The following is a 24,157-nucleotide window of genomic DNA, read 5'->3' on the forward strand; positions in this document are numbered from 1 at the left end:
CTACTTAAAAAGTATTTACTCCTACAGATTGTATACATTCACTCAAGATGTTACCCACATGGATTCAAATGTTACCTTTTGGTGCCTGAATACATGAAAGGGTAAATTCTTACAATGGGTGAAGGAAAGTTCTAAAGTTCTGGTATCTTCAGTTTGCCTTGAGACCTACTTTAGAAAATTCAAGTATTTTCCTGTCTTCTTACTTACCCTGACTTTGCTGTCAGGATGGCCATTGTTTCCTTTAGTCTTTATACTAATATTGCAGGCTTAAAGAAGCCAAAGAACTTACATGTATGACCCATGGACATAAACTAAGATGGGGTGAATGCGGGTGGGAGGGGTATAGGATGGAGGGGGAGAAAGAGGAGAAAAAATGGGATAACTGTAATAGCACAGTCGATAAAATGTACTAAAAAATACCATTAAGTTAATAGCTGTTTTCCTAATGTTTCTGAAGGCCAAAGGTTTGCCTTTTATTTCTCCCCTACGGATCAGGACTTGGGTTTGTGATTTAACCTCTATGAGCTTCAGATTCCTTACTTGTAAATGGTCATAAAATAGTACTTAATTTCATAAAGTACTCTGGATATTTCTATGGAATAATGGCTATGAAATACTTAACACATATTCAATAAAAATTAACTAACATTATAGGCTTTAGCCTTATCTTTCAGTAGGAAATAGGGAAATACAATTGTGGATGCTAGTCTTTATTGGGAGATTGTTTTGTTTTATTGTGTTTTTTTGTCCCTGCCACTTTATTTCGGTTTTATCAAACCTATTCTCATGATCTACAGCCACACTGCTAAGGTAAATATTTTGCTTACATGTTTAAAAATTATATTTTCATAGCAACCTTTTGAGATATGCATAATTATCACCATCTTACAGATGAGGAAAGCAAAGTTTAGGTCTTTTGTCCAATGCTATACAGCTAGAAAGTGATAGAGCCAGGTCAGTTTGATTCTGTTTTGTATTATTTCATGAAAGAGTTATACTTCTTGATAACCCGCTCTCTGAACAATTAGTTCCCTCTGAGTCAATGTCAACTCTATATATATTTCAGCATTAGATTCCTAGGTAGTCTCTGTTTCATTATTCAGAATTCAAGCTATCACTATTTCATCTGAACTCCCACAGTTTCAATTGGCCTCCAAGGTTGGACTTTACAAAAAGACATCAACTTATCATTATCACCACCATCCATTAATGGACCATAGTTTTTGTACACTTGGGAGTTTGATTTTGGTGGTGATCCCAAAAGTGATGAGGTTATAGACATAAGTCCCACTCTCAAGTGACCTAATGACATGCAAATGAGGTTATCCTCATATGTCGTTTTTAGTAGCAAATGCTTATAAATGTAAATCAGGGTTTGATTAAATTTGATATAGTATACATACACACTTTAAAATTATATAGCAAATAAAACAGAATAAAGTGGCTTTTAATGTACAGGTATGGAATGAGTTCCAAGATACAATGTTGAATTTAAAAATACAAAGTGTGGAACCATTAATATAATATGCTATCATTTGTATAAAAAATATCTTTTTTCTCTCTCTCTAGAAAAATGCACAAAAATTGGAGAAGGGAACTATGGGGGAATGTTAGGAGACAGGTAGGAAGGGACTTCATTGTATACTCTTTTTTACCTTTAGATTTTCAAACCATATGTGCTCATATTATCTATTTATATTAATATAATCCATACTTAATAAAGAAATTGGAATTTTTTTACTGTTTACTTAAGTATCAGACATAAGAAAGGATGAAATACTGCCATTTGTGATAACATGGAAGGATCTTGAGAATATCATGCTAAGCAGAATAAGTCAGACAAAATAGGACAAGAGCCTTGTGATTTCACTTGTATGTGGGATATAAAACAGAAAGCAAAGAACAAAAAAAACTCATACATGCAGACAAAAGGAGGGTGGTTACCAGAGGGGAAGGGAGATAGGGGGAGGATGAAGAGGGAAAATGGGGTCAAATATATGGTGACAGTAGGAGACTAGTTCTTACCCTTCTCGATAGCATGGGTGGACCCGGAGAAAATTATGTGAAGTGAAGTAAGCCAGGTGGTGAAAGAAAAATATCACATCATCTTATTTATATGTAGAATCTAATGAACATAGTAAACTTATGAACAAAATAGTTACAGAAACTTAGATACGTGAAACAGACTGACAGATGCTGGGGTGGAGGAGACAGGATGAAAGATGGTGAAAGGATTAACCAAAGAACATTTATGCACAACTCATGGACACAGACAACAATATGCACATTGACTGAGGGAGGGGAGAGGGTAGGCCTGGATGGAGGTGAGGAAAGGGAGAAAAAACAAGAACAATTATAATAGCATAAACAGTCTAATTAATCTAATTAATTAATTAATTAAAAATAACAAGGAGAGTAGACTTCGTGGTGAGCAAACAATGCAATATACAGATGATATATTATAGAATTGTACACTTGAAACTTTTATAATGTTATTAACCAGTGTCACCCTAATAAATTTAATTTAAAAACAATATGGTGCTGCCATTAACAAGAGTAAAGTAGATCTAAAGAAATTGATATGGAAATAGTATTAAATTATGTTAAATGGTAAAAATGCAGCACAATGAATACAATATGATTTCTCTGTATAAGGGAGGTTGAGAGAGAGGGAGAGAGGGAAAAAAGGAGAGAGAATGGCTTTCAATTTTCATTTGTACCTTTCTGTAGTGATTGAATTTTCTAACCATGTACATATTCTTCATTTTTTCTTAGGCCAAAGGGGTTAATTTAACCTCAGTTAGCCTCAAAGCCTTCATCTGTAAAATGGGGATGTTACATGTGTTGATAAGGGGATTTCATGACATTAATAACTATAAAATATACGGCACATAATAAGGGTTCAGCAAACAGCAGTTATTGTATTACATTCTACCTCTAATGCCCATTTGTTTTTGTTGTTGCTTGGCTGGGTCATATTCTCCATGCTACAAGTTCAATTAGAGTAGCAGTTGGAGCTTTTGAAGATCTGTCAAGTGGTATACTTTAGTGGAGTGGCCAGGCTTAAAGCCTTGGCTTGATGCTTAGGCCCTTAACTCTGGAAGTGTTTGTACATTAGACTAGAGCAGCAATTTTCAACCATTTTCATCTAAAGGTACACATAAACTAATTGCTGAAATTCTGTGACACACCAAAAAATGTATTTTTTGCTGATCTGAGAAAAAAAGATTTAGATATAACTTAGATTTATTCACACCAGATAACTACTGTTGTGTTGACTGTTGTAATTTTTTTTATTTTACAGTCTAAGGGAAAAGAGGTCAGTGCCCATGACTAAATAGTCAGGTATTCCATGTTTTAAAAATTCTTGCAGCACACTAGTTGAAAGCCACTGGACAAGAGAATTGATTTATGAAGATTGAAATCACTATTCATGCACACTTTTAGAAAATATTTACTAAGAAATTACTAGGTAGAATACAATTCTAAAGGACAAGTAAGAATTAGCCCATAGAAAAGATACATGTAACATTCTCTTATTTTTTCAGTCTCCCCTGTGAGTATAGTTATATCTTCTTTGTCATTCTTAATATTAGTTCATTTTTTCTGTGTGTCCCTCTCCTCTTTCTCAGTTATGCTTGTCAGGATTTTTCAGTTTTATCTGTTTTAAAATTTACTTTTTAATGATCCTTTTAAACTGGATTTGTTGTTACTTTTGCCATTTTTGTCATTAAATTTCACCTTTATTTCCTCATACGTTTTTATTTTTTTAATTTTTAATTTCATTTTTAATTCTCTTTCTCATTTACTTTATTTTCCTATTATTTTAAATTGGATAGCTTATATCATCTTTTCATTTTTATGGAAAAAACATTTAGAACAGCTTTAGCTGTATTCTGCAGGTTTTGATAAGAAGAAAAATAAACTAAGCAAACAATTAGATAGGAACAGAATCATAGAAATGGAGATCACACGGGGAGTTATCAGTGGGGTAGGGGAGAATGGGGGAAAAGGTACAGGGAATAAGAAGCATAAATGGTAGGTACAAAATAGACAGGGGGTGGTTAAGAATAGTATAGGAAATGGAGAAGCCAAAGAACTTGTATGTATGACCCACAGACAGGAATTAATGGGGGGAAAGCTGGAGGGAAGGGGGATACCAGGCAGAGAGGGACAAAGTGGAAAAATTGGGACAACTGTAATTAATAGCATAATCAATAAAATATACTTTAAAAAAGAAATGTTCCTCTTTTTTTCCCCAGAAAACTCTATACTGTTTTCCATAACACCTGCACCAATCTGCATTCCCACAAAAAGTATTCGAGGGTTCCCTCTTCTCCACATCCTCACTAGCACTTGTTTTTGGTTGATTTATTGATAGTAGCCATTTTGGCAGGTTTGGGGTGATATCTCATTGTGGTTTTAGTTTGCATCTCTTTGATGATTAGTGATGTTGAGAATTATTTCATTTGTCTATTGGCCATCTGTATGAAGTATTTATTCAGATTGTCTGCCCATTTCTTAACTGGCTTGTTTGTCTTTCCTGGTGTTGAGTTATATAGTTCTTTATTTTTTGGAAATTAACCCCTTACAGCATGTTCCCTTTTTTGTTGTTGTTGATGGTTTCTTTTTTTTTTAAAGATTTTATTTATTTACTTTTAGAGAGAGGGGAAGGGAGGGAGAAAGAGAGGGAGGGAAATATCAATGTGTGTTTGCCTCTCACATGCTCCCAACTGGTGACCTGGCCTGCAACCCAGGCATGTGCCCTGACTGGGAATTGAACTGGAGACCCTTTGGTTCACAGGTCGGCACTCAATCCACTGAGCCACACCAGCTAGGGCTGTTGATGATTTCTTTTCCTGTGCAGAAGCTTTTTAGTTTGACGTAGTCCATTTGTTTATTTTTTCTTTATTTCCCTTGCCCTAGGAAACATATAAGCAAAAATTTTGCTATGAGAGATGTCTACGATTTTATTGCCTAGATTTTCATCTAGGATTTTTATGGTTTCATGGCTTACATTTAAGTCTTTTATCCATTTTGAATTTATTTCTGTATATGGTATAAGTTCATGGTGTAGTTCCATTTTTTTGCATGTGCCTGTCCAATTTTTCCAACATCATTTATTGAAGAGACTGTATTTACTCCATTGTATGGTCTTCTAGCTTTGTCAAATATTAATTGACTATAAAGGCAAAAAGTGGAAGTGCCTATTGACCCAACATTCCCACTTCTGGGAATATAGCCTAAGAATCTGGAAACACCAATTTGAAAGAATCTATGAACCCCAATGTTCATAGCAATGTTATTTACGATACCCAAGATCTGGGAACAGGCCAAGTGCTATTAGTAGATGAGTGAATAAAAAGGTGATGGTACATTTACACAATGGGATACTACACAGCCATAAAAAAAGGAAGAAATCTTACCTTTTGCAACAACATGGATGGACCTGGAGATTATTATGCTAAGTGAAATAAGCCAGTCAGAAAGGCAAATACCATATACTGTCACTTATATGGAATAATAATGAACAAAATAAACTGACACAATAGAAACGTAGGCATGGACACATGGAACAGACTGACAGCTGTCAGAGGGGAGGTGGGAATGGGGAGTGGATAAAAAAGGTGAAGGGATCAGCCAAATAACCTATATGCATAACCCATAGACACAGACAACAGTGTGGTGATGGTCACATGGAAGGAAGGGCGGGAGATTGGTGGAGATGAGCAAAGGGGAAAAATGGAGACATATGTATTAGTGTCAACAATAAAAGAAATGTTCCCCTTTTTGTGAATGTCTGGATAATTTTTAATTTTAATTTTGTTTACCTCTTAGACTCATTGGTTATATGGAAGACTGTATTTCTGAAATAGTTAAGCCTTCTTAAAATTATCTTTTTCTTACTTTGGTTTTCTAGTATTCCTGGATTATGATGATTGACCTAATTGATGTAAACTGCTACTGCCTTTTGTGATTTAAGATTTTCTTTGTGACTAAATACATTATGATATTCTGTTCATCATTCAAGAACAAAAAGTATTTCTTCTTGATGGAATGAAAGTTCTTTATATGTACTTGAACATATTGGCTGTATTGTTAATTTCCTGGATATAACCATCTTTTTGACTACTTAATTTGTCAATTTCTGAAAGAGCTGTATTATATGTTACTGTATTTATATTTCTGGTCATATTCTCTTTACAGTCTTAGGAATGTATGCTCTATATATTTGCCTGCCTTTTTAATACAAAAAAAAGTATATGACTGTTATATCATCTTAATGGATTGTATCATTTCATATTTCAGTCTTGAAATTTGCTTTATCTGATATTAATGGTACCACCTGTGCTTTCTTGTTGTTTATATTTACCTAGTATACCTTTGCTCATTCTTTTACTTTTAACCTTTCATTGTCTCTTTGTACTGGGTGAATTTCTTATAAATGATATATAGCTGAACTGAGCTTTGTTTGCTTTTTAAGATTTTATTTACTTATTTTTAGAGAGAGGGGAAGGAAGGGAGAAAGAGAGGGAGAGAAACATTAATGTGAGAGAGAAACATTGACCAGTTGCTTCTTGTACACACACCGACCAGAGTCTGAACCCGCAACCCAGGCATGTGCCTTGACCAGGAATCAAACTGGGTAGTTTTCACTTGGCGGAATAACTGCCAACGCACTGACCCACACTGGTTAGTCAGGGGTGACTTTGTTTTTAAACCAAATTTGATGTCTCTGCCTTCTGATAGTGGAACTCAGTCTTCACTTACTATGATATAATTTGTTTAATTCCTTCCATTTGATATAATGTTTACAATTTATTATGCTTACTTTCTCTTTTCCCTTTCCTTCTTCTGGCTTGATCTTAGTTTCTTTTCATTTTCTTTTTTTTTTTTTCCTTTTCATTTGGAAGTTCTACTTTGCTTTTTAATTTCCTAATGCTTATTGTCTCACCTATAAGAATCATCATTAAAACTATGATTGTACATGATAAGTAAACACTAATCTGCCCCCCAGGTGTTTTACTTGTGTTACCCCTCCTCACATTCCTAACCTAAGACCCTTGGCCTATGGTTTTCAGATTTAGCAGAAAAGAATACAGAACAATTAAACATGTATTGTTTAATTTCAGATAAACAATACATGATTTTTAGTACAATTATCCCCATGCAATGTTTAGGGCCTACTTATACTAAAAATTATTTGCTATTCATCTGAAATTAAAATTTAACTTGGTGTCCTTTATTTTTTTTTCAATCTGGAAACTGTGCCTTAATGTACTTCTCAACTCCTGGATTTTTAAAAGATGATGTATGATGTTAAGTTTCAGGGTATTACTATAAAATGATATCCATCATCATACTAGTTCTTTTTTAGAACAATATTTACTAGTTGAGTATATATACATAATATCTCAGGACTCCAATTTCTATTTACTTAGAGGAGAGTGTATATCTTTTATCCATATTCATTGTTCAGAGCCTACTGATACTGGTATATTTCTGATGTTTTTTAGCTTCAGAGTAGACATTTTTGGCCTCCTCACAGTGGAATGCACTAGATAATTCATTGAAGATGTCCTAAATAAAAGTGATTAATGCACACAAGATGCTTTTGTTCCATACTTGTTGAATGGATAAATTGTTCTTTAAATAAATACCTGTTTAAATTATTATATTTTGCAGGTAAAATGCATAGATGTTATTCAGGCTTATATCAACAGAATCGTGGATGTCAACCCACTGATAAATGGAATTGTCAAGTACAGGTGAGCATTTTTACTGTCATGATTTTTGTTCTGTTTCTGTGGCCATGCCATCTTGCCATATATCTTGGACTCTTCTTTGTCCTTCTTTTGGTTTCACACTGGGACCTGCCCTAGTTTATAATTCAGCATTTCCTGCCCTTTGTTGAGCTTTTATGTTTCTGTGTCTGCATCCTCCCACCCACCATTCACTTTAAGATCTTTGATGGCAAGGAATATTTCATTGGTTTTTACATATTGAACATCCAGAACAAGGCCTGAACCTCATAATGCTTATTGAAATAGTGGGTTTTGGGTAGCAATTCTAACAAGACAACCCTCCATTACTACACACTTTCCAATGTCAATTTAGTAGGGTAGATGTTATTTTAAAAAGCTATTGCAGCCCTGACTGGTGTGGATCAGTTGGTTGGGTTTCATCCTGCAAAGTAAAAGGTTGCTGGTTCAATTCTCAGTCAGAGCATGTGCCTAGCAGATGGATGTTTCTCTCACATTGATGTTCCTCTCCCTCTCTTCCTCCCTCTCTTGAATAAATAAGTAAATAAATATTTTAAAAAATAAAAATACATTATATATATGATTTCTATGTCTCAGTTACAAGTAAGCTCTTCCAGATAGTTGTGAGGAGTTAAAGGGGCAAAACTTGGATTTGTTTTTCTGTGGCATCATACATAGCACAGTTCTTATCATACTATGATATAGAGTGACATTTCTTCAAATCTCAATCATTCATATGGCATGTTTAAGATTCTTTTCTTGTTTGCACAACAACTCTATTGTTAATTAATATACTTATGATTGAATCACTTATTTTAACTTAAGTCAATTATTTTTAAATGAAAGTTTATATCACTGCAAAAATTAAAAAATATTATCACTTCACATAGACAGTTACTGTATATGTAAATAAAATAAAAAATAACCAGTATTATGAAATTATAAACAGATAAAATATTTTATGAAATACAAACACTACATAAAATAGATTGTACTTTATAGGTACTTTTTACATATTTTCTTATTTAATCATTTCAAACTCTTTTTGAAAAGATATTATACTTCCTATGTTACAGATGTGAAAATTGTGACATAGATCATATGTGACAGAGCCATGATCCAAATGTACAGACTTATAGTGCTAAAGCTCACAGAACAGAAGTACAGAGAGTCTTTACGTTCCAGGAGTTCTCTCTTGCTCCTTTTCTCTTTCTGTGAACTAGACCTAGCACTGGTCCCATCCTCCAGCACTTAGCAGCTCCTCATCCTGGAGATATTTCTACAGATTCTGTCCTGGGTTTTTTATTTGAAATGTAGTGGGTGGTTAATTTATTGACAGAGTATACCTTTAAACATTTGAGAGAGAAAAGGAAATACAAGAAAAAGGTATTACTTTTATTTTTCTATTGTAGTTTAGAGAGTATAAGTCTTAACAAGGAAGGTCTTATGTTGTAGAACTTGCTTCCCTGTGTAAAGATACTATAATAAAAATCAGAGACAGAATTAAATTGCTGTTCTGTTTGAAAATGATGGGTGGGCATATAAACAGGAGACTGAAGAGGCTCCTGGTTGGTAGCTGGGGGAAGTGGGGCATGGTAGTAGCTGTCAAGGGATTGAAGATTTGGAGAGAGAAGACAAGGATGCTTCTAAGGTGGATATTCAGAAATAATTTTATGAAGTTTGTGCTATGTTTAGCATCACTGTTTTTTTCTTGCCTCCCTCAAAGTGCACCAAAAGGGCTTTATTGTGCCCAAATTATGTTTATATTGTCTTTAGAATTACAATATTGACATAAAAATAAAAAATATATGTAAAGCACACAGCACAGACCCTTACATCAGTCACTCAGTGTTAGCTATTGTTATTGTTATGGTTGTTGTTACAACAGGAGTGCAATAAATGGAATTAGCCTCATGATTATACACAGTTCTACTGTATTGCTATCCCCCTGTTTGCTTGGCACTAAACTGACTCTCAGGCAGTTCAATGATTAAAGTCATACAGCTATGAAATAAATATAGTTATGGTCTCTAAATCTGCTGGTTCCTAGCTTTCCCTTTCTATTCTTGATTGACTAATCAGAAAATGTTTACCACTTGATCAGCTTCTTCCCAAACCTGTTCTTCTGCCCAGTCACACAAGCAAGACACCTGGGTGTAACCCTGGGTTCTACCTTCTCCACTCCTTTCCAAAGACTATCTCCCAACTTCAATTTGAAGAAATACCTGCTGCAATTCTTCTCATTTTTTTTTTCTAATACAGAGGCGTATGGCTTATTTCCTAAATTTTATGTTGCTGATTCTCTGTGAGCTTTCTGGTTTGGGAAATTTGACTTTCACTTAGTCTGCTAAAACCCTAATCCTTTGATTTTCTTAACAGATTTTGTTGACTGTCAGGAGAACTTGATGATATTAGTAATTGTTGATAGTGAAAGATTTATTATTTCCATCTTGTCAATTTTTTATAACTGTTTTGTGTTTCCTTTGTTTCTTCTCTTGCCATCTTCCTTTATTATAGGATAATATTCTTTAGTGGTATGTTTGCTTTCCTTTCCATGTATCTTTTGTTTATGTACTATATAGGTTTTTGTTTCATAGTTACCATGAGGCTTATATAAAATACCCTGTAGTTGTAACAGTCTATTTTAAGTTGATAATATTTTTGATCACATACAAAACTTCTCCTCTCCTTACCCCTTCTACATTTTGTTTTTCTTTAAAGATTTTATTTATTTATTTTTAGGAACAGAGGAAGGGAGAGAGATAGAGAAGAGAGAAACATCAATGTGTGGTTGACTCTCATACGCACCCTACCGGTGACCTGGCCTACAACCCAGGCATGTGCCCTGACTGGGAATCGAACCAACGACACTCGGGTTCTCAGGCCGGCACTCAATCCACTGAGCCACACCAGCCAGGGCCACATTTTATGTTTTTCATGTCTCAATTTATATCCTTTAATAATATATATGCAATAGAAATTATTATAGCTATAGTTACTTTTAACACACCTGCCTTTTAAACTTTATACTAGAGTTAAGTGGTTTACACACCAACATTATACTACTAGAGTATTATAATCTTTACCAGTGAGTTATATACTTTCCCCTGCCCTACCCACCACCACCTTCCACATTCATTCCTCCTCCCCGCTGTTGTCTTTGCCTGTGGGTCCTTTATAGATGTTCCTTGACTTGATCCTTCCCTTTTCTTGCCCTGTTGTATCCTTCCTCACTCCCCTCTGGTTACTGTCAGTTTGTTCTTTATTTCTGTGTCTCTGGTTCTATTTTGATCACATGTTTGTTTTGTTGATTAGGTTCCACTTATAGGTGAGATCATATGGCATTTGTCTTTCAACACCTGGCTTATTTCACATAGCGTAATACTCTCCAGTTCCATCCATAGTGTCACAAGGGGTAGGAGCTCCTTTCTTTCTGCTGCATAGTATTCCATTGTGTAAATGTACCATAGTATTTTTATCCACTCATATACTGGTGGGCACTTAGGCTGCTTCCAGCACTTGCCTATTATAAATAACACTGCTATGAACATTGGGGTGCATAGTTCTTTTGAATTGGTGATTCAGGATTCTTAGGATATAGTTCCAGCAACAGGATCACTGGAGTGAAAGGCAGTTCCATCTTTAGTTTTTTGGGGAAATTCCATACTGTTTTCCACAGTGGCTACACCAGTCTGCATTCCCGCCAACAGTGCACCAGGGTTCCTTTTTCTCCATAACCTTTCCAACACTTGTTGTTTGTTGATTTGTTTATGATGGCCATTCTGACTGGTGTGAAGTGGTATCTCATTGTGGTTTTAATTTGCATCTCTGATGGCTAGTGATGCTGAGCATCCTTTCATATGTCTCTGAGCCCTCTGTATGTCCTCCTTGGAGAAGTTATCTGTTCAGCTCCTTTGCCCATTTTTTAATTGAGTTGTTTGTCTTCTTGGAGTGGAGTCATGCGAGTTCTTTATGTATTTTGGAGATCAAACCCTTGTCTGAGATATCACTGGTGAATATGTTTTCCCACAGGGTTGGTTCCTTTTTCATTTTGCTGATGTTTTCTTTAGCAGTGCAGAAGCATTTTAGTTTGATGTAGTTCCATTTGTTTCTTCTTTCCTTTATATTCCTTCCACTAAGGTACATTCAGTGATATTGCTGCATGGAATATCTGAAATTTTCCAGCCTATGTTTTCCTATAGGACTTTTTAAAAAAGATTTTATTTATTTGTTTTTAGAGAGAGGGGAAGGGAAGGAGAAAGAGAGGGAGAGAATCATCAGTGTGTGGTTGCCTCTTGAGAGCCCCCAACCAGGGACCTGGTCTGCAACCCAGGCATGTGTCCTGACCAGGAATCAAACAAGCAACCTTTGGTTTGCAAGCCAGTGCTCAATCCACTGAGCCACACCAGCCAGGGCCTATTAGTTTCACTAATTATATGTGGAAACTGAAATATAAAAAGGTTAAATAACACTCCTAAGAACACAGTAAATAGTACAGCTGCTATATAAATTTATGTATTCTTGCTGTAAACCAGTACTGTGCAATAAAAATAAAATGAGTTACACATATAATTTTGAATATTCTATTAGTCAAATTTTGAAAAATAAAAAGAATCAAGTTCATTTAGTTTTAATAATATGTTCTTTAACTATGTCAAAATATTATAATTTTGACAGTGCACTAGTCAATTTTCAAATAGTAGAAACAAATGGCTTATGGCTACTGTATTGGACAGCTCAGGTCTAGAGTCTGTGTTCTTAGGCTGCAGAACCAACTAAACCTTGATATAAAATCATGGTTTTATCATTTATTAGATGTGTAATCCTGGGCACAATTCTTAATATCCCAGATCCCAACTTTCCTCATGTGTAAATTGTGCATAATAATTGTACCTACCTCACATGATTGTTAAGATCAAGCAATTGGGCAATGTTTAGAGCAGTGCCTATCACATATCAATCATCATCACCATCCATCATCATCATCATTTATTATTGTGGCACACTGTGGAACTCATGTTTCTTCCTTTTTAAAAAAATATTGTCTAATATACCTGGCAGTGATAAATTCTTCTTTCTATACAGACTCCAAGTGTATTTGCATCTATTTTCTTACTACATCTTTACAACCACCCTGCTAGGTAGATGTCCCAAGTTTACAATTGAGACAACTGAAATCCAGCAAGATAAAATAACTGGTATAGATCACAGAAGTAGGGAAGGATAGCTCCAGAAGTACTGTTCATGTTAAAGGGATAGACTTTAGCCCTGGCTGGTATGGCTCAGTGGGTTGAACGCCTGTCTGCAAACCAAAGGGTCACTGGTTCAATTCCCACTCAGGGCACATGCCTGGGTTGCAGGCCAGGTCCCCAGTAGGGGGCGCACAAGAGGCAGCAACACATTGATGTTTCTATCCCTCTCTTTCTCCCTCCCTTACCATCTGTCTAAAATAAATAAATACATATCCTTTTTAAAAACTTAAAAAATAAAGGCATAGACTTTATCATATATTTCTGTTTGAATACTTTGAATATTTATTGAAGCAATTAATAAACATCATTACTACCTCAAGTGACACCAAATAATCTTTATTAAAGTTAAATTTTTAATATTCATGACAGTTTATCTAGAGGATTTAAAATTCTTATTTTGAAGAATTACTGTTTCAGATACTGAGAAATTCTATTGGGATCATGTAATTTAGTGATTGTATTACCACATACACTTAAACTGTGTTATTTTAGGCATATTAATGCAACTGTATGTTTATGGAATTCATATAATATATGCTAATAAGCATAAGCATATATTATAACTTCTTTTAAATTCAAGAGTTTACATGATAAGAATTTCAAAAAAACAATAAAAACTTTTAGAACACATCATTATTATTGACTACAGTTTTTCATAATAGATATCTATAATAATTTATTCGGTGATGGATTAGGTTCACATTTTTTCTAATAATAATGATTCACTGACCATCTTTCTGTTTGTATTTTGTCAGTATGTTAGATCATTGTACTTTAGATGAATTTCTAAAAGCAGAATTACTGGCTCAAAGGGTTATCTTTTTAAGTATCTTGACAAGTATATTTATTTTGACATGTCAATCCTTGTTCTTTTAGTAATTTGGATAGACGGCTACTTTGTGTGCTTTATCAACTGGTGTTTGGTGACACTAATTAAACACCAACAGGAATCCCCAGTTTGGGGTACAGTGAACAAGAAAACATTATTCAGTGCTAACAGCACAGTTGTGATACAGTTTGGCTGTGAGAACATCACAGCTGTAGAATAGCTTGATAGTATTACAGTGCAACCATGAAGCAGGAAAGCATGGTTATGAGGCAGCCCTGGGGCTAGTTGGCCCTGGGGTTAGGCACCTGTCTAGCTACACAGCTGTGCTCTGCTCTAGTCTACTCTGGTGTGCTCTGGTCCAGTCCAGTCCAGTCTGATTTGCTACACTGTGCTCTTCTGCTCTGGGCTATTGTGTTCTACTCTGGTGAGACATATTCAGTGTTTTATCTTTGGTGTTTCAACTGTAGCAAATGAAACACAGTCTTCAGTCTTGAGTGGAAAGGAAAAGTGTGCTTCAAGAGCCAGTGGAGAGGTGACTTATATAATCATAAGTCCCTACCCCTGGACTCTGATTAGTCCATCCTCATGCAGATGAGGGCCAAATCCTCATGGTTTGATTGATCCAAAAGGCACTATCCTGACTGGTCAGAATAAAACCTCTCTGATTAGTTAGTAAAGATGCTGATAGGATGTAGATTCACAGCTCCAATTGTAAGGGGAAAGCCTCTGTCCTCTTGGTTGAAATAGAATTCAGAAACTTCTCTGTAAGGGCTGGCTCAGATGGAAGAACTCAGTGTACTAGTGCAGTTCAGTGCAGAGGCAGGTGGTTCAGTGCAGGTTTCTCTGCCAATTTGCATGAGAGCCCCATCTAGAAATGGCTACTAGGCTCTGTTTTTAAAATCTGAGCCCAGTTAGCCACCTGTAGTAGTTTTTCTTAGAAGGTATCTTTATTATTAGGGTCCACAGCTTTCTGTATCTGTTTCATTTTTTTCTAGGTTTGAGGAAGCTAAGAAGGAGGCTCATGCTGTAGATAAAAAACTTGCAGAGAAGCAGGAAGATGATGCCACCTTGGAAAAGAAATGGCCCTTCCTTGGGGTTCCTTTGACAGTCAAAGAAGCTTTCCAGCTAGAAGGTACTGTTCTTTGTATTATCTTTCTTTAGATAACATGGGTTGAACTTAAAAATTGCCTATATTTTCTGAAGTTAAAAACTGAAAAATATATTACTAAAGTGGAACAATAATATTAAGGTTCTTCTTCAGTTTTGAATTGATGGGAAATATTCTGCAAGTTTCATTGGGAAGAGAGACAATAATGGCTGTCATCTCTTAGAACTGTATGGTGTATGAGGGGTTATGCTCAGTGCCCATTAATCCTCAAAGCAGCCTATATGAATAGTATTATTATCTCATTTTTCAATTAAAAATTTGAAATTCATGAGACTAAAGTAGCTTGACTAAAACTAATCTGAGGCTCTGATAAAAAAAGCCTGTGCTTTTTCTATAATGCAATTCTTTTAACTTCTGACAGCCCTTAAAAGTAAATAAAAACCCCAGATGTTTGACAATCGAACAACATTTTTTTAAATCATTCATAGGTAAAAGAAAAATCAACATGGAGCTTTTGAATTGAAAAAAAAAATGAAAGGAACAATATACTAAAAACTTATGGGATACAGCTGAAAAAGTGATTAAAAGGAAATTTATATTTTTATATTTTTATTTTTTAAAGATTTTATTTATTTATTTTTAGAGAGGGAAGGGAGGGAGATAGAGAGAGAGAGAGAGAGACATCAATGTGCGGTTGCTGGGGGTTATGGCCTGCAACCCAGGCATGTACCCTGGCTGGGAATTGAACCTGTGACACTGTGGTTCACAACCCGCGCTCAATCCACTGAGCTATGCCAACCAGGGCTGGAAATTTATATTTTTAGATGAGTATATCTGAGGAAAAGAAAGATTTAAAATCAATGACCTAAGTTTTCAATTTATCTGACTAGAAAAAGGAGAAAAAAACAAACCTAAACCAAGCTGAAGGGAAGCAAACAATAAATATTACAGTGGAAAACACTGAGCTAGGAACTATGAAAGCAATAAGTAAAATTGCTTTTCATGAAACCAAAAATTGGTTTGAAATGATAAAAAAATTGGCAAGATTTTTAGCTACCGAAACTGAGGGGTGTGTGTGTATGAGAGAGAGAGAGAGAGAGAGAGGGAGAGGGAGGGAGGGAGAATATAAGGGTATAGGAGGGATAAATGGTGATGAATGGAGTCTTGACTCGGGGTGGTAAACATACAACACAGCGTACAGATGATATGCTGTAGAATTGTGCACCTAAAACTTATATAATTTGGTTAACCAGTGTCACCCCAAACAGTTAATGAAAAGGAAAAAAAAATAATGAAAGCAGTGGAATGAGTACCATTTTAATCATATTAAGAGAATTATAAATTAATAGCAATAACTTTATAAACACATTAAACAACATACATGAAATGGGAAGATTCCTAAAGAGACAAAGTAAAATTGATTCAAGAAGAAAGGAAAATATGAATAGACATATGGCAAGTAAAAAGACTTTAAAATCTATACAAAGAAAAGCCCAGGCCCAGATCATTCAACTAGAAAATTCTATTGAATATTTAATGAAGAAATAAGCAAATACTAAAACACTCTTTTAGAAATTAAAGGAGGACTTCCAGTACCATGTTGAATAACTGTGGTATTTATTTATTTATTTATTTATTATTTAGTTATTTTTAGAGAGGGAAGGGAAGGAGGGAGAGAGAGACAGACAGACAGACAGACAGACATCAATGTGTGGTTGCTGGGGGCCGTGGCCTGCAACCTAGGCATGTGCCCTGACTGGGAATCGGACCTGTGACACTTTGGTTCGCAGCCCGCGCTCAATCCACTGAGCTACACCAGCTACTGAGAATAACTGTGGTCTTAACAAGAACAATCAGGCAAGAAAAATAAATAAAAGGCATTGAAATTGAGAATGAAGAAGTAAAATTGTCACTTGTAGACAACATGATTCTTTATATAGAAAATCTTAAAGATTCCACCAAAAAACTATTAGAGATAACAAACAAATACAGTAAATTTACAGGATACAAAATCAGTGTACAAAAACCCACTGCATTCTTATATACTAACAATGAAATTTCATAAAAAGAAATAGAAAAAATAATTTGTTATGCAACTGTAACAAAAAGAATAAAATACTTAGGAATAAACAAAGGATGTAAAGGACCTATACACTGAAAAGTACAAAATATTATTAAAAGAAATTGAAGACACAAAGAAATGGGAAGATAGTCTATGTGCATGGATTGGAAGAATCAACATATTTAAAATGGCCATGTTACCCAAAGCTATAGATAGATTTAATGCAGTTCCCATCAAAACTCCAATGGGAGATTTTAAAGAAATAAAACCAAAAATTACTAGATTTGTATGGAATTGTAAAAGACACCATAATGTATTAATGTATCTTTTTAATGTATTCCTGGATCCGATTTGCTAATATTTTGTTTAGGATCTTAGCATCTATGTTTATCACAGATATTGGCCTATAATATTCCTTCTATGTAGTATCTTTATCTGGTTTTGAAATTAAGGTAATGCTAGCCTTATAAAAATAGCTTGGAAGTCTTCCATCTTCTTGAATTTTTTGGACTATTTTGAAGAGTATAGGTATTCTTCTTTGAATGTTTTGTAAAATTCACCCATGATGCCATCCTTTCTGGGTCTTTTTTTTTATTGCTACAATTTCATTAGCTGTTACCAGTCTATTCAGGTTTTCTGATTTTTCCTGATTGAGTTTTGGAAGATTGCATGTTTCTATAAATTGTCCATTTTGCCTATATTGTCCAATTTGTTTGCAATTAGTTGTTCATAATATTTTCTTACGATCCTTTTTATTTCTGTTATTTCCATTGTTACTTCTTTTCTTTTCTTTCTGATTTTATTTATTGGGGTCCTCGCTGTTTTTCTTGATGAGTCTGGGTAAATGTTCATCAATCTTGTTTTTTTTTTTTAAGATTTTATTTATTTATTTTTAGAGAGGAAAGGGAGGAAGATAGAGAGAGAGAGGGAAACATCAATGTGCGGTTGCTGGGGGTCATGGCCTGCAACCCAGGCATGTGCCCTGGCTGGGAATCGAACCTGCGACACTTTGGTTCGCAACCGGTGCTCAATCCACTGAGTTACACCAGCCAGGGCCATCAATCTTGTTTATCTTTTCAAAGAACCAGCTCTTGGTTTAATTGATCTTTTGTATTTTTAAGTGTCTATATCACTTATTTCGCTCAAATCTTCATTATTTCCTTTCTTCTATTCATTTTGGGCTTTCTTTCTTTCTTGTTCCTTTTCTCATTCCTTCACCTGTAAGGTTATATTGTTTCTTTAAGATTTTTCTTTCATCCTGATGACAGCCTGTAATGCTATGAATTTCTCTTTTAGGACTGCATTTGCTGTGATGCATAGATTTGGGGTTGTGTTCTCATTTTCATTTGGTTCAAGGTATCTTGATTTCTCCTTTGATATCATTGTTAAACCCACTTACTGTTTAGTAATGTGTTGTTTTGCCTCCATGTCTTTGTGTGTTTTTCAGTCTTTTTCTTGTGATTTTTTTCTAGTTTCATACCATTATGGTCAGAGAAGAAGCTTGGTATAATTTCAGTCATCTTAAATTTATTAAGACTTGTTTTGTGTCTTAATATGTGGTCTGTCCCAGAAATTGTTCCAAGTGCACTTCAAAAGAATGTACATTATGCTGCTTTGGGATGAAATACTGTGGATATATCAATTAAAACCATCTAATCTATTGTATAAAGCATCTGTTTCCTTGTTGATTTTCATCTGAAAGATGTATCCATTGATGTCAATGGGGTGTTAAAATCCTCTATGACTGTTTTACTGTTGTTCTCTCCCTTTATGTCCTTCAAGATTTGCTGTATATATTTAAATGCTCCTATGTTGGGTGCACTTAATGTTTACAAGGGTTTTGTCCTCTTGTCAGAGTGTTCTCTTTATCATTATGTAGTGTCCTTCTTTGTTCCTTATTATAGCCTTTGTTTTAAAGTCCATTTTGTCTGATGTAAGTATTGTTACCTTGGCTTTTTTTAATTTCAATTTGAAGAAATATCTTTTTCCATCCCTTCATTTTATTCTGTGTGTATATTTTATTCTGAGGTGGGTCCCTTATAGACAGCATGTATATGGGTCTTGTTTTCTTATCTACTCTACTACCTGATGTCTTTTGATTGAAGCATTTAAGCTATTTATTTACATTTAAAGTGGTTATTGATAAGTAGGTATTTATTGCCATTTTATTCTCTTAACTATTTCCCTTTGGCGGTCCTCTTCCTTCTTCTCTTCTTCCTGCTCCTTCAAGAAGATCCTTTAACATTTCTTATAATACAGGTTTGGTGGTAATTGACTCCATTAGTTGTTTGAGGTCTGGGAAGCTCTTTATTTATCCTTCAATATTAAATCATTGCCTTGATGGTTAAAGTAGTGTTGCTTTACATCACTTTGAGTACTTCATGCCAACCCATTTTGTCCTCAAATGTTTCTGTTGAGGATCAGCTGAAAGTCTTATAAGACCTCTCTTGTAGGTAACTGTCTTTCTCTTAGTGCTTTTAAAAATCTGTCTTTAGCCTTCACTATTGTAATTATGATGTGTCTTGGTGTGGGCCTCTTTGGGTTCATCTTTTTTATGACTCTGAACTTCCTGGACTTGTGTGTCTTTCTTTCACTAGGTTAGGGAAGTTTTAAGTAATTATTTCTTCAAATAGGTTTTTTATCCCTTGCTGTGTCTCTTCTTGTGGTACCCCTGTGATGTGTGTGTTGTTATGCTTCACATTGTTCTAGATATCCCTTAAATTAGCCTAATTTTCCTTTTTTCTTTTTGCTGTTCTAATTGTATGTTTCTACTACCTTGTCTCCAAAATCACTATTTTTATCCCCTGCTTCATCTTACTGTTTATTCCTTCTAGTATGTTCTTCATTTCAGCTATTGTATTCTTCATTTCTGACTTTTTTATGGTTTCTATATCCCTTTTCATGCTTTTGAAGTTTTCACTAAGTTCATTGAATATCCTTATAACCATTTTTTCAAACTCTATGTCTGATAAATTGCTTGTCTATATTTCATTTAGCTCTTTTTCTTGAGATACTCCTTTTCTTTCATTTGGAGCATGTTTGTCTCCCCATTTTGGCTGCCTCTTTGTGTTTCTTTCTATATATTAGGTACATCTGTCCCTCAGTCTTGGTTGGATAGTCTTATGTCATTGGTTTTCTGTGGGACCCTGTGATATAGTCTCCTGATCACCTGATTTGGGTGCTCCAAGAATGTCCCTAGTGTGGGTTATGCAAACCTTTCTATTTTAATTGAGTCTTGATTTTATTAGCCTATTAGTGCATGGAGTCAACCCTCAAGCTGGCTGACTGTGGGGATCAACTCCAACCACAGCATATGGGTGGCTGTTCAGGTGCTGACCACATGAAGTAGAATTTGCCTCAGAAGTTCTGGTGCCTGTCAAGATCTTTTAGATATTACTTGTAAAGCTGATTGGATCCTGCTCTGTTGTTGACTAAAGCTGGTAACTGGATGTGCTGGTTCTGGGGCCTCTTGGTGGGGAACTCTGGTGCAGCTCAATATCAGATTCAGTCTGTGACTGGCCCTGGGCAACCTGTTCAGTTCTTAAAAGGATTCCACTATTTTGCTGCCTGTGCTGGGCCTGTGTGTGCATTGGGAGGACCATGCTGTGCACCAAAGCCAGCTCCAGTGGCACTGAGCTCGAAGGCAGGTTAGCAAAATGCCCAAGACACCCCAAGATACAACTCTCCCTGCCTCTCTCCACTGGCAGCCTATTCATCTCAGTCACTAAAGGACCTTCTGGAGGTACTTGAGTTGTATGAGGTAGGTTGCCAGGAAGTCACTAGGTAGGAGATAGTGGTGTTCACCAGACTGATGCAAGTTCAAATTCGATGCCAGTGCTGGATCTAAGGCCACTCAGCAAAAGTCCCAGAGTACACCAAGCCTACCTGCCATCCTCCAGGTGCCTGCAGAACTTTGTGGCATGGTGAGATCTTGGTGTCATCAGGGTGAGACCAACAGAATTAGGCCCAATCAAAACCAAGATTTGGCTGAATGCAGGGAGTGTTCTATACCAGTTGAGCAGGCATGATGAAAAGGGATCCTGTCTTAGAGCAACACAATTCAGTCTCAGATTCTACCAGGACTTCCTTGAGAGCCTGAGCTCAGCATAGCAGGGCTGCAGAGTATTGGAGGATGGGGCTAGTGGATCTTCCATGAGGGAGAGGCAACATCAGGCTTGTGAGAAGGTTGGGGGACTGTACCCCATCCCAGGACCACACAACTCAGTCTGTCCTGGATTTTTCCCAGAACTCCTGGAGAGACCACACTTGGCACAGAGGGGCCACCAGCCATTGGGAGCATGGGGCTACTGGGAGCCCAGAGTGTAGGGAAAACAAATCATCATGGTAGAGAGGTACTAGTCAGGCTCATGGAAAGATGGAGAAATGGTCCCTTCTCCAGAGCCCACAACTCAGTTGCTGGTATCCACTGAGTTGGCCCAGACCTATACACGCTGGGCCCTGGCACTTGACTCATCCAAAGGGCATGAGCCCCACAGGGTTGGGTTCCAGGAAGTCTGGTGGGTGGGGCTATTACATTACCCCAGGGTGATGGCATAAGGAGGGGATAGCTCCACTTAAGAAAGACGGTGTCTACAGTGTGGGAGGGGGACACAGCACAGGGATCCAGGTGTCTATCACTTAAGCTCTCTCCCCAGGGCCATAAACCATCTCTCTCTTCACACAGCTCCAGTCCTCTATGCCCTTACTCTGTCAGAGCCCAGGGTGAATGGCTACAAACAAGATCCTACACACTGAGATTTCAAGAGGGCTCCTGCATCTCTACCAGACTTCCCTCTCTTCCTGGTGGACCTAATCTCCATTGACTTTCACAGCCATATATTATGTGTGTGCCTCCTGCCAATGGTGGTTCTCTGGGCTGGGTAGCTCTGGGTTGGCTAGCTCTCCTTAAGGGGAACCTCTGCAGCTTAGATATCCCTCTAGAATTTCAGCTGCTGCCCGTGGAAGTGGGACCAGACCTTTTAGTATCTCTGCCCTTCCTGCCAGTCTCAATGTGGCTTCTTCTGTAAATCCTTATTTATAAAACTTCTGCTCAACTAGTCTTCATTTGGTTATTCAGGTTAATCTATATTTTAGTAGAAATTCCAGTTTGGTCCAGGGAGGAAGAGGTGAGTGTAACTTGCACTTACTCTGCTGCCATCTTCAATCACTTCTGACTGGTTTATATTGGTGTTTTTGGCTTTCTATTGTAGCACTATAGAATTCTTTATATATATTTTACATATTCATTTTTTTATATTTATGATATAAATAACTTCTCTTATTTTGTTGCTTGTATTTTATTTTGTTTATGACTTCTTTTGTTGAACAAAACAATGTAACAATGTTTTACTTTCGTTTATGGTATGTATTTTTCCATATGAAAACCAGTTTTCTAGTACATTTACAAAGGTCATTCTTTCCTTTCTAGTCTAAATGGTAGTTTTATACCAAGTTATCATGTATGTGTCTCTATCCTTTTCTAGCTGCTCTCTTGTTTTCTCTATGACCTTGATTCTCTTTTTTCTTCTCTAAGATGTGTTAGTGAATGTACTTAACAGTTAGGGTTGTTGCGTGGTTCACATACTTTACATTCTATATCTCACTTATTCCTAAAAAACAGAATCAGAAAAGTTAAGTGAATTTCCCAAAGTTTGTAGACTTTGTAAGCTACAGATATGTGATTTGAACTTAGTTCTGATTCCAAAGCCTGTGCACTTCCCAACAAGTCATACTACCTATGAGTACCAAGTAAATCACCCAAAATAGCTGGGTTGGTTCATTGAAGGTACGAAGTAAAAAAAATTGTTCTTATTTTAATTTAATAACATTTTAACTTCCTTTTCTTGTGGGCTTTACAGGAATGCCTAATTCTTCTGGCCTTGTGAGCCGTCGTAATGCTATTTCCAAAACAGATGCCACTGTAGTGGCATTACTGAAGAAAGCTGGTGCCATTCCTCTTGGCATAACCAACTGTAGTGAGCTGTGCATGTGGTATGAATCCAGTAACAAGATCTATGGCCGGTCCAATAACCCATATGATTTACGGCATATTGTCGGTGGAAGCTCTGGTAAGTTTAACATTTCAGCTAGTGAGTCACTGTGAGGAGGGTGTACAGATACTATTGCACAAACCTCTGGGAAAGTCATAATTAGGTGTTTATGGTAAAGGCAATTGCAAAATTTGTCATAGATTGGTGAAGAACACCATATTACACTTGATGTTAGCTAAAACTCCAAGGAGCAATGGTGAAGAGCACTGTAGACAATGAATATTCATACTCTTGGTCCCTGTGTGTTTGTGTACATGCAAAGAGAGAGAGGATAAGGAGAGGGAGGGAGAGAGAGGGAATGTGAGTCAGTGAAGCTGGTTTAGCTTCAAATCTGTATCTTCTTGAAACAAAGGTGATAAAATAATTTAAGGACACTGAGTTCTGATAACTATGCTGTGTACCAGAAACTGTGCTAATGCAGGAATATAACAGATATAGTTATGGAAATCTCCTCTAAGGAGGTGGTATTTATGATGAAATCCAAAGGATCAGTTGTTGTAGGGGTAGTGGGTCAAGCAGAGAACATTCTAATTAGAGAATACAGAAAATGCAAAAGCCTGAGGTGGGAACATGCTTAGTGTGTCCAGTGAACTGAAAGAAACCCAGAGTAGTGAGTAAGACAGAAAGGAGTTAGAGAAGAAATTTAAAAGTTCTGTCTAGATCAGATAATGTAGAGGAGCAAGAGCTGAAGCAAATAGAAAAAATTACATCTATTTTAGTTGTCTAGGAGAAAAATTATGGGGGTTTTTGACTGAACAGCACTATCAATCACCTGGATCTATTTTATATCTATAGAAATTGTTTCCTAAGAACAGCAGAATACACATTATTCTCAAGCTCACATGAAACATTTACCAAATGAACTACATTCTAGGTCATAGAGCACACCCCAACCATTTTAGAAGAATACAAATCACATAAAGTATGCTCTCAGGCAACAACAAAATTAAACTAGAAATCAATTAGAAAAAGATATTTGGAAAAACTGCAAATACTTGGAGATTAAATAATATAATTCTAAAAATAAATGGATTAAATAAGAGATAAATGAAAATGCAACTCAATAAAAATTTGTGGGGGAGTGATGCCAGCA

The 24,157-nt window shown here is 36.1% G+C and overlaps 1 protein-coding gene across 1 annotated transcript in view; it reads left to right on the forward strand.

Moving 5' to 3' along the window:
• FAAH2 (fatty acid amide hydrolase 2) overlaps window positions 1-24,157 on the forward strand; it is a 68,377-nt gene that overhangs the window by 2,424 nt on the left and 41,796 nt on the right. Inside the window, exons 2-4 of the mRNA XM_028523280.2 lie at window positions 7,687-7,769; window positions 14,840-14,976; window positions 22,873-23,082. Of these exons, the coding sequence (XP_028379081.1) occupies window positions 7,687-7,769; window positions 14,840-14,976; window positions 22,873-23,082 (430 nt within the window). The remainder of the gene's footprint in view (window positions 1-7,686; window positions 7,770-14,839; window positions 14,977-22,872; window positions 23,083-24,157) is intronic.

Source organism: Phyllostomus discolor, chromosome X, assembly GCF_004126475.2.
Source record: "Phyllostomus discolor isolate MPI-MPIP mPhyDis1 chromosome X, mPhyDis1.pri.v3, whole genome shotgun sequence".
In the NCBI taxonomy this organism is placed as follows: Eukaryota; Metazoa; Chordata; class Mammalia; order Chiroptera; family Phyllostomidae; genus Phyllostomus; species Phyllostomus discolor.